The 11363-nt window shown below is 61.1% G+C and overlaps 1 protein-coding gene across 1 annotated transcript; it reads left to right on the top strand.

Annotated features, from left to right (window-relative positions):
• Positions 1-1322: 1322 nt before the first annotated feature.
• Positions 1323-7620, top strand: CBX4 (chromobox 4). Its single transcript, XM_070479822.1, has 5 exons — positions 1323-1624; positions 1773-1816; positions 2968-3033; positions 5119-5185; positions 5431-7620. Exons 1-5 carry the CDS (start codon positions 1556-1558, stop codon positions 6838-6840), a joined length of 1656 nt encoding a protein of 551 aa, XP_070335923.1. The 5' UTR covers positions 1323-1555; the 3' UTR covers positions 6841-7620.
• The last annotated feature ends 3743 nt before the right edge of the window (positions 7621-11363 follow it).

Consider the following 11363-nt stretch of genomic DNA (forward strand, 5'->3'; position numbering starts at 1 on the left):
CCTCCCCAGCCCCCCCCCCCCACCTCTCACTCCGACCCCACAGAGCTCGCGGCCCCGCGGGCGGCGCCCTCGGGAGGCCTCGTGGGGCGCAGCAGCTCCCCCAGCCGGACGCCTGAGCTGCACGCCGGAACGCGCCGTCTCGCCGCCGGAGGTGCTAAACTTCACACTCGGCGGCTTCTCCGGCCGGGTCGGAAGGGCCTCGGCTCGACCGCGCCTGCCGGCCGGGGACCAGGGAACGTAAATTCGTGACCAGCGCTTGGCTGCTCGGCCATTCCATTCGCCTCCCTTGCGTGCGGCCCCGCTGTGCCCGGCGCGGTTTCAATCCTTTCTTGGCCTTCCCTGCCTTCTCTTTTCGAAGCCCTTCCCGGGACCCCACCAAGTCCTCTCGGGCCCCCAAGTAGACCTGGACATCCTCTTCGTCCCCTCTTTGTCCTCCCTGCCTCACGCCGTGTTGGCCGCGGGGTGGGGGTGGAGGGTTGCTGCTGGAAACTGGACCTCCCGCCCTCACTCCGCCAAAGACAGTGTTGAGGGTAAATGAGGAGCCCAGCAGGATTCGGGGAGGGATCGAGAACGCTTTGGTAGGGTTCTTGAGCTCTAGGGCCCCAAACTGGCTGCTCCTCTATCCCCTTTCTCCTCTCGGCGCTCTTCTCCCTGGCGATCCTTTGCACCCAGTCCTCTCTCTCCTCCCTATCCTTTCTCTTCCATTCTTCGCCTTCCTAAATGCCCTCAGCCTCGTGGGGCGGGGCGAGGCGGGGCGGCGGGACCCGCGGGCCCGGGGGGGGGGGGTGGGGGGGGGGGGTGCGGCGCGAGCTGCCCCGGCTCCGATTCCGCCCCCTGCCGGCGACCCCCTGGGAGTCTGCACATGACGCAATTCGGTGCAAATGGAAACTGCAGTGGATGCTCCCGTGGCCCCCGGCAGGGGTCCCCGGGCAGTGTACGCTGAGAACAAGAGGCGAAGGGGGCAGGCCAAAGCGCTAGGCCGCAGGCGAGGGGTCGCAGCCAGATCCTCGCGGCCCCGCAAGGCTCTTTACCCCCGCCTCGGCCCCCCGCCGACACACCTCTGTCCGGCCCGGTCCCGTTCCCTCCCTCCAGCGTCCCGCTCCCAGGCTCTACGATCCCTCCCCCTGCACCTCCCCGACGCCCTCCTCCTCCTGGCCCCCTCCCGCTCCCTTCCTCCTCCCCCCCCCCCCCCGCCCCGCCCGCCGCCCAGGCCCGGGGCCTCCGGTAGGCCGGGCTGCGCCAATCCCGGCCGCGGCCCGCCCCCTGACGCCGAGCAGGGCCCAGCGAGGCCCCGCCCGCTGACGTCCGGATTTGCATGAGTTCTTGTGCAGCCGCGGCCCGGGCTCAGTTGTCTCAGCGAGCGCGAGCCGGGAGCCGGGGCGGGCGCGGGCAGCGGCGGGCGGCCGGGCTGTGCAGGACGAGCGGCGGCAGCGGCGGCGGCGGCGGCGCGGGCGGCAGGGGCTCCTCGGCCGGGGCGGCAGCGGGGCGCCGGCGGGAGCCAGCAGCGTCTGCAGCCGCGCCGGCCGCCCGCGCCCCGGCGCGCTCCGGTTCGGCCATGGAGCTGCCAGCTGTTGGCGAGCACGTCTTCGCGGTGGAGAGCATCGAGAAGAAGCGGATCCGCAAGGTAGGGCGGCGCGGGGGCGGCGGCGAGGCGGCGGGGGAGCGGCAGCCGGAGCAGCCCGCGGGGAGGCGGGGAGGGGGGTGGGGAGGCTGCGGGCCGGGGCCGGGGATCCCGCGGAAGCTGATGGAGTGCTGTCTCTTCCCCCCCTCAGGGCAGAGTGGAGTATTTGGTGAAATGGAGAGGCTGGTCCCCCAAGTAAGTAGCGGCCGAGGGGCGGGGGAGCCTGGTGCCGAGGCGCGGGGCTCCCGGGCTCCGGACCAGCCGGGCTGGTGGGGTGGTGGGGGGAGCGGACGGGAGGCGGGGTGGAGGTGGGGTGGAGGGAGGAGGGGGTGGGGAAGTCGGTGGCAGGCACTGGGGAAGCCGAGCCGCCGAGCCCGAGCCCGGCGCCCTGTGTTGTACTCCGCTCTCCGGGAAATGCCATCACTAATTTATGCACTAAAAGGAGCCGGAGGAGCTGGAGAGACGCGGGGCCGAGCCGGGGAGGCCGGCGGAGGGAGGGAGGGCGCAGGCACTGACTGATGTGCAGCAGAAAATGGCTCCTTTCCCCTTTCCCTCCACCGAACGGCTCCATATTGCAAAACCAAAAAAAAAAAAAAAATTAAAAAGCGACGAAAATGCAATTGTGTGCCTCTTCCCTCCTAGTGGTGCAGGGAGAGGAAGAAAAAAGGCAGAAAATGTTGGGAACTGTCACTGCGGCGCTTTTGGTGGGGAATTTTTTTTTTTTTTTAATTTGAAATGCGAAGGCACCGGATGGAGACAGACGCGCAGGCACACGCACACACACACTCACACACACACACACACACAGAGGCATATTTTTGTGTTGCTGAGTATTTGGGGGTTGCTTGCCCGTGACAGCGGGGTCCAGGGCCGCGAGGGGGTGTGTGTGGGGGGGGGCCGCGTGGCTGACGGTGATCGGATTAGGGGTCAAATGTAGAATGGCTGAAGCCCTCGCGGAGACTCGGGGCTGGGGAGAGGAGGAGGGGACTGCGACTTTGCATTTTGGCTGCTTTGCACGCAGGGTTCCTGGTGAGCAAAGTGGCTTTGGAACATGTCGCAGTAACATGCTTAAAATTCTTGACAACTGCAAAATAAACTGCTAGTTTCATTTTCCTTACCCCTCCCCTTTCTTCCTGCCCTTGTGTGTTTATTTTGACTTGGGGAGGGTGTATCAGGGACCGTGTCAGGCCTGCAGAAATTTACTCTCCACCCCCCACATCCACAGCTAAATAGCTTTCAGTTCATGAAGACAGAGTAGGGCCTTATGTCATTCCCCACCTGGAGGCCACAAAGCTGGCTCGGTTTTTTTTTTTTACGCCGTGTCCCCCTCCCTTTTCCCTTGCAAGATATAACACGTGGGAACCCGAGGAGAACATCCTGGATCCCCGTCTGCTGATCGCCTTCCAGAACAGGTGAGCGTCCCCCAAGCACCCGCCGCCGGCAGCCGTGACCGTATATGGGAATGGGAGAGTGGGCCAACGCTGCAACAGGACAGGGGGAAAAGGCCGGGAGGGGGGCTGGCAGGAGTCCCCTCCCCCGAGTCTGAACGGGCACGACTGGGGCCTCGGCTCCTCTAACCAACGTCCTTGGCGGTTGCTGCAGCTTGGGGTGGGGGCGGGGCAGGCCCGGAGAAGGAGAGGCTTGTGTTTGGGGGAACTGCGGGAAGGGGCTTGCGGGTGGCCCTACAGCTGCTCGGAGAAGTTGGGGCTGCGCCTCGGTTCCCTGCCGGCCCCTCTCCCGTGGCTACCTTGGAACCCCACCCCCGGAGCCTAGGTGTTTCTTTCCTGCTGCCACTGGCCGCTTGGCACGGGCAGCTCTCGGGGCAGCTCCAAGGGAGCTGGCATTGTGAAACCTCCGGACGTCACAGAACTGAACTTAACCTGTTGGGGACTGGAGAAAAGTTTACAAGACCTTAAGCCGCCACCCTCACCCCCCAGGGAGCTTGGGGTCGACAGGGGGCAGATTCTGTCTGGCGCTATGTGCCCTTCACACCTCCCACTAGGCTACTTGGTGGGTCTGGCCCCCATTCTCAGGCAGGGGGAGCTTGGCCCACCCGCTGTGGGGTGGGCACTGCCTGGTGGTGGAGGGGTGGCTTCTGACGAGGGGTTCGTCGCGCGCACAGATGCTTGTCACGCTGCAGCTGCTGCAGCTGGATTCACCACCGGTGGCTGTGGTTCTCTGTTTCGGGAGGACAGAAGGGGGAAGGGCGATCGAGGAGGGGCGGAGCAGCAGCAGCCCGCGGAGCTGGGCCACACCGCGGCCTTCCATTCCCCCTCCCCCTTTTATTTTGCATTATTTCCTGTAGCGCGTTTGCCTCTAAAACTGTAAACGCTAGCCCCTTGGAAGGAGCGACCATCTGGGAAGTTGCCCTCCTGACGCAGGAGGGCGCCGAGAAGGGATCCTGCCCAGGTTCCACCTGGGAGTTCACCAGCCTGTAACCATGTCAGCGGCTGATGTCATGTTGCATAATGGATCCCCAAAGATTTAAAATGCAGGCTGTTGCAATGCCATGCAACTTTGGAGTCAGGCCCCCGTCCGGGCCCCCAGGCATGACAGAACTCTGGGTTAGCCCAAGGGTAGAGGGGTGCCTAGGATCTGGAATGGGCTGCAACTTTGGCCTACGCTGGAGAGGCACTCGCTTCTGCCATGGAGGGTTGGGCAGTGCTAGGACCACCCTCCTCCCAGCCTCGGACCATCCTCCACCAGACTGCCAGCGAAAGCCTGACAGCTGTATTGACCAGCGCCACCGCCCACGGGCTTTATTAATTTGGAAATGAAGGGAAGCTGGGAACCCGGGCTCATCGAGTAGGCGGTGCTTCTGTGCGTCGCCCCGCCCAGCAGCTCCGCCCCAGCCGTACCAGAGCTGGTTCACCTGGTGGCTGCGAACCTGGCCAGGCCCTGGCCTCGGTGTCCGGCCCCCGCCCCCAGCCCCTAATTGGCTCATTTGCCGCTGTGTAAACAAGGGCGCAGCCCCTCCCCCTGTTTAGTGCCTGGCCTTTAAGAAAACGAGTCCTCCCTTCTGCCGGCGGCACTCGTTATCTGAATCTTAATGAGGTCATTAGCATCCCGTGCCTCTGACGGGGAGGCACCCGGTTGACGCTCACCTCATTTGGACTCGTTTTCATCCCCTGGACCCCCGAGCCCACTGCGTTTTGTGCAGGGCCACGGGCCCAAGGCTGTGGGCACCAGTGCCAAGCTGCCCAGTGTCAAGCTGCAGGCAAAGATTCAGGGCTGTGGGGGGCCCCCTTTCAGGTATGGACATCTGAGGTGGGGGAGCTCTTCGGAGAGGGCCCCTTGGGCAGATAAGGGTTGGTGCTGGGGTAAAGTGTCACTCTGGAACCGGACCGAGGCGCCCAAGTGACAGTGGAGGCCACCTTCTGCCCTGAGCCCTTGCTCCCTCTGGTTCTGGCTGGCGCCACGGCTTACCACAGTGGGGGGCTTAGCAGGAGGGGAAGTGCCTGAGGCTAACAGCACTGCGCTCTGTCCCCTCTCCGCAGGGAACGGCAGGAGCAGCTGATGGGATACCGGAAGAGAGGGCCAAAGCCCAAACCGCTGGTGGTGCAGGTGAATACACTCCCGGGCCCCAGGGCCAACCACGACTTTTTCCCTTGACGTTGCCACCTGAGGTGCCTCCAGGCTTGGAAGTCGGGGGGAGTTCCTCTGAAGCACCCAATTCCACTTCATCTTGACTTCCCACACCCTTCCCCTACCTGGTAGGGGCTGGGACACTCCTGATGCTGGAGGCTTGCTCTGGGGCTGGTCTTATCCCTCCTCTTACCTCCCCCTCTATTCCCATACCGTCCCCCCAGGTACCTACCTTCGCCCGTCGTTCCAATGTGCTGACCGGACTCCAGGACTCCTCGGCTGACAACCGCGCCAAGCTGGAGCTGGGTGGTCAGGGCAAGGGCCAGGGGCACCAATACGAGCTCAACAGCAAGAAGCACCACCAGTACCAGCCGCACAGCAAGGAGCGGGCGGGCAAGCCCCCGCCACCAGGCAAGAGCGGCAAATACTACTACCAGCTCAACAGCAAGAAGCACCACCCCTACCAGCCGGACCCCAAAATGTATGACCTGCAGTACCAGGGCGGCCACAAGGAGGCGCCCAGCCCCACCTGCCCGGACCTAGGCTCCAAGAGCCACCCGCCCGATAAGTGGCCCCACGGTGGGGGGGCCAAGGGCTACCTGGGAGCCGTGAAGCCCCTGGCCGGTACGGCCGGGGCTCCAGGCAAGGGCTCCGAGAAGGGTCCCCCCAACGGGATGACGCCGGCCCCCAAGGAGGCGGTGACGGGCAACGGGATTGGGGGCAAGATGAAGATCGTTAAAAACAAGAACAAGAACGGCCGCATCGTGATCGTGATGAGCAAGTACATGGAGAACGGCATGCAGGCGGTGAAGATCAAGTCCGGGGAGGCAGCCGAGGGCGAGGCGCGCTCCCCCAGCCACAAGAAACGGGCTGCTGAGGAGCGTCACCCCCCGGCAGACAGGACTTTCAAAAAGGCCGCGGGGGCGGAGGAGAAGAAGGCGGAAACGCCCTCCAAGAGGAGGGAGGAGGAGGCGCCGGGGACCGGGGACCCGCAGTCCCAAGAGGCCGGCTCCCGCAAGCTCTCCCCGACAAAGGAGGCCTTCGGCGAGCAGCCTCTGCAGCTTACTACCAAGCCCGACCTGCTGGCCTGGGACCCGTCCCGCAGCACACACCCACCCTCCCACCATCACCATCACCACCACCACCACCACCACCATCACCACGCCGTCGACCTAAATCTCTCCCATGCGCGCAAGCGCTGCCTCTCCGAGACCCACGGCGAGCGAGAGCCCTGCAAGAAGCGTCTGACGGCGCGCAGCATCAGCACCCCCACCTGCCTGGGGGGCAGCCCCGCCGTGGAGCGCCCTGCGGACGTGCCCCCCGCCGCCGCCCTCCAGCAACCGGAGGTCATCCTGCTGGACTCGGACCTAGACGAACCCATAGACTTACGCTGCGTCAAGACGCGCAGCGAGGCCGGGGAGCCGCCCAGCGCCCTCCAGGTGAAGCCCGAGGCGCCCGCGACCGTGGCGGTGGCTGCTGCGCCGGCAACAGCGGCCGAAAAGCCGCCGACCGAGGCCCAGGACGAACCCGAGGAGCAACTGAGCGAGTTCAAGCCCTTCTTTGGGAATATAATTATCACCGACGTCACCGCGAACTGCCTCACCGTCACGTTCAAGGAGTACCTGACGGTGTAGCTGAAGGGCGTCGGAAGAGGAAGCGCTTCACCCTCTGGGGCTTAACACCTGGGGCCTGGGGGCGGACTCCTCCTCTCTGCAACTGCGGGAGCTCCCGGCCCGGCCCCAGCGCGAAAACGGCCGAAGCCGCGGCAACCGCGTCCCTCTGCCGGGTCTAGGCTGGAGCGCCCGGCCCACACTGGCACCTTCCACGCCGTGCCTGCGGGTCTCGCCCTCATCTGCCGCACCCCCTCTCTCGTGGACCTCCGGGACTGACAGGGCAGCCACTCGCGGCGGTCTAAGAGTTATAGTATTATATTTTAACCGTGCTAACTTGTCAAGTGCAGACTTTACTCCCGTTTGTACGTGGTGTTATATTGAAATGTATTGTTTGAGCTCAAAAGGCCCACCACCCTCTTCGGGCTGATATATATATATTTATTTGTAGGTATTTATATATTGAAATATAAAAACCTAGATTTATGGAGTTTCCTCTAGATCACGTTATATTCTATATCAGACGAACTATTTTCTGTTGGCCTTTCTACCCGTTCATTCAGTATTTCGGTTGATTTCATTTCCTCCCCTTCCAGGAACTGCAATACCAGTAACCTTGGTATATATTTTTTGATACTGTACACATGGATGTGTTGTTTCTATGTGCAAAACAAACAAAAAAAAAGTTTGTTAAAAGGCTAAACGAGCTCTCTAGAAACTGCTGCTACTAGAAATGTCTAAACTATAAGCTTCCAATTATTACCTGCTTGAATGTAAATATTAAATGGAGATGTTGAAGGTGCACTTTCACTGTTTGAGATTAGCTAAGAGGGAACGTCAGAGACTGGGGGGTGGGTGGGCAGCGGCTGGACCCCTCTCCGCACCCTACTTCCGCCTTAGGTCAGGCAGGGGGAGGGTGGGGGTGGGAGGACCTATCGCATCCTGCGATAAACTTTTGCAAAAGCAAAATGAACTGGTTTCACGAGCAGAGGCGCCCGCACCCGGGGAGTGACCCCGCTCCCCGGAAGTCGAGAGGCTCTCCAAAGGAGAGGGGAATTCCTGCGGGGGGGGCTGTGCTGGCGTCGCCCCCGCTCTCAAGAGTCTTCGGGCCTTGGCTGCCCACCGCGCGGGCAAACTCGGGATCTGCATAGTGGGGGGAGGGCTGCAAGGCTGCTCGAGCTGCACGGAGACGTAGGTGGGGCTAACCTCCCCCCACCCCGCGCGCCAAGCCCACCGGCACCTGCTGATTTTTGCCCCCCACCCCCCAGGACGCAACACACCCTGGCGCTGGCCCTGGTGCGGCAGGGGTGTTCCTTCCTAATAATCCCTGCCCGGCAGGGCAGGTTCCGCAGGGAGGGGAGGGGACCCTCCCACCCTCTCCGGCGTCCCTTGCTGCCATCGCTGGCCCCGCCCCACCGAGGAAGCTGCCGAGGCTCTTTCTCTGCCAGGCTCTCTCCCCGGAAACCACCAGGCCAGAAGCCGCGACTGGAGGCGCCGCGAACTCGGCCAGGGCAGGGGGCGGGGGGCTTCCCGCGAGGTGGATGGGTTGTGGGAGGGGGAAAGGGCTTGCGAGAGCAAGGCCTTGCCTGTTCCCGCTTCCTGAGTGAGCAGGAAAATGTGGGACCCCATCTCACCCATCCTGCTTTGGGTGGCTAGGCAGTGGCCCCTGGTTTCCCCACGCAGGAAGGGGTTAAGAGTCCCCAGGGAACGAGGGGAGTGGGCCGAACTCGAACTCCGAGGTGCCGCTCCCCCAGGCCAGGAAGCCGAAATCCGGGACTGCTGCGGCCGGCCCTGGCCAGCTTTCTGCAGACGCAGCGATCTTCCTCCTGCCTGGGGTGGCCCGAGCAGGGCCAGGGGCCACGGCACTGAGGGCCTGGTAGGCGCGAGGCTGTTGCTGGCCCCCAAGTCCCTTGCCTGCCGGCCTGGGACTGAAGAGCCTAGCCTCTGCTGGCCGCCAGGGCGGAAGAGGTCAACGCGGTTCATAATGGGGGGTGGGGGGGTGGAGATGTGGCGAGAGAGCACAGTGTTGGGAAGGCCAGGGGAAGAGATAGAGGGCCGGGAGGGCGGGAGGCCTGAATGCGGACAGTGTGGCCAGTGTTGGCTGCAGGCCACCAAGCGGCTGGAGGTGGGGGAGGGGAGCCTAGCGGGGGGGAGGGGAGGGAGGGAGGGAAGGGAAGCGCTGGAAAAAAAAAACCGTTGGGAGTTTCTAGCCCTGGCTTTTGTGAATTGTCCCTCCCACTATCCCCATCACCCCAGCCCCCTTTAGAGTGAGTTAAACGCTCCCCCTCCCCCCTCGACGTAATGAATGCCCTTTGCCACCCTGGGAGTGGAGGGAGGGGTAATCTTGACTGCTCCTGGCAAACTGCCTGCTCAGCACTAGAATTGGGCCTGTCCTTCACTGACTGGTACACAAAGGCACATGCCAGGCGTGGATTCCGTCTCCCTGTTTTTCTGGTAGAGGAGAACGAAAAAATCGGGAGTAAGAAGGGGAACCCCTTGTTCAGGTCTGCTCAGGTGGTGACTTGGGAGTGAGCCTTGGTCCCTAGGGGTGTCCCTCCTGCCCAGTGGGTGGCCTCTGCGAAGCTGAGCCTGGGCAACAGGGGAGGGGAGGTAGAGGATGGCACTGTTGGAGAGCAGAGAAGGAAACTGCTCCACTACAATTTGCAGAAGGTATGGCCTGCAGGTGGCTTGAGGCCTTGAAAACTGGGCCTGGTGGTGACCTCCTGGGGGAGATCTTTGAGCAGGGTGGTCCTTGGAACAGCCTGGAACCTAAGTTCAAAAGACCAACAATAGGACAGAGGCAAATGGATAGGTCAGGAGGGGCAGCAAGATGCCCAACTAGCACGAGACTCTAGGGTATCCAAGGTCCCTTCTGGCCCAGGAGGAACAGGACTCTTGTTGGCTGGGGCCACTTAAGCATCTTGTTCCAATCAGACCCCACAGAGGTCAAGTGTCCCTCAGAGAGTCTGAGGTTCTGATAGCTAAACAGCTTATCTAGCTCACCAGGCCACTGCCCAGTTCTGTACTGACTCTAGAATCAATCAGGCGGTCTGCTATCACCCTGCAGAGAGGTACGCCATGGCAACTTGCTCCTCCCTGACTTCTCAGACATAGATGTGTCCAAGGCTCAGGAACACTCAAAGAGGGCCAGGGGCTCTGGCACTGGGACAGGGGAGGAGAGCCCAGTGGCCCAGATGTAGGCTTTGTGATAGATCTTTGTCACAGATGTAGGCTGCTTCTTCCTAATGGAGGGCAGAGATGTTTATCAATGCCTAACTTTCACAAGGGGTCCTAAGCCCTCACTTTTCCTAAACCCTCACTTTGAGCCCAAGTTCAGATGATTCTGGGATCTTAACCTTGCACACTAGGAAACCCAGAGTTCTGTCTTTTCTCCAAACAAACCTTTCTAATGGGGCTGAGCCTTGAGCATAGTGCTGAAGCTGACTCCTTGCAAAGAGAGGGGCACTTGTGTATCCACCCATCCCTCAGAGGCTGGTCCCTCCTGCACCAGCCAGGTTCCAGATTCCAACTCTAGTCTCCCTGTAGCCTGCACCACTGCCACCAACTCAATTTCACAAGAGCCAAGTTTCGCCCTTCGGTGTTAGCTCCATCTTTGGATCCTACCAGGGTACTTAGGAGCTAGGGTTGCCAGGCTGAGAATATAAAAATCTAGGGTGCTCAGTTAAATTTGAATTTCAAATGGACAATGAATCATTTTTTAGTGTGTCTCATGAAATATTTGAGATATACTAATACAAAAAAATAATAATAAAATGCTTTATGTGAATTCAGATTGAACTGGGCATCCTGGAATTTGTCTGGAACCCCACTTGGATCCTGAATAGTCTACTTAGTCAGTCCCTGCCCACAGGGAAGTTTAAGTCCAATAGGAGAGAGAAATTGCTGAGACCTGAGCCACAAGGGTCCTAGTGAGTGCGGTGATTGTAGTGACATTGAGTATGTTTGGCATGGCACAAAATGGTTGCTGGATGTCCAGAGGCCTTCAGCTGTGATTTAAAGGGGAAGGGAGTGGTGGAGTGAGCATGTGACAAGACCTAGACAAGTAGTGATGGAAGACCAAACTTGGTCGCTCCATCTGTTGGCCCACCTCGGGCTCCTGAGTTGAGTCTCTTCCCCATTCCCACTCACCCCAACAATAAAGTCTAGAACATACAAGGAGGGCAGAACAGATCCAATTGCAGCACCCACTGTGCTTAGTCGTGTGGGACTCTTTGTGACACCATGCACTGTAGCCCACCAGGCTCCTTTGTCCAGGAGGATTCTCCAGGCAAGAATGCTGGAGTGGGGTGCCATCCTCCAGGGGATCTTCCCAGCCCAGGGATCGAACCCAGGTCTCCTGCACTGTAGGCAGATTCTTTACCAGCTGAGCTACCAGAGAAGCAGTAACCACTCCCCCACCAAAACCCTTTCCCTTTCTACACCTCAGTTTCCTTAGCATCTTCAAAGACATGCCCTGACAGTGAGGATGAACTGGGTCGGGAAAGAGCCTTGAGCACTTCTGAAAAACTCCCCAAGTAAACACACGA

The sequence above is a fragment of the Odocoileus virginianus genome, chromosome 17 (genome assembly GCF_023699985.2).
Source record: "Odocoileus virginianus isolate 20LAN1187 ecotype Illinois chromosome 17, Ovbor_1.2, whole genome shotgun sequence".
Taxonomy (NCBI): Eukaryota; Metazoa; Chordata; class Mammalia; order Artiodactyla; family Cervidae; genus Odocoileus; species Odocoileus virginianus.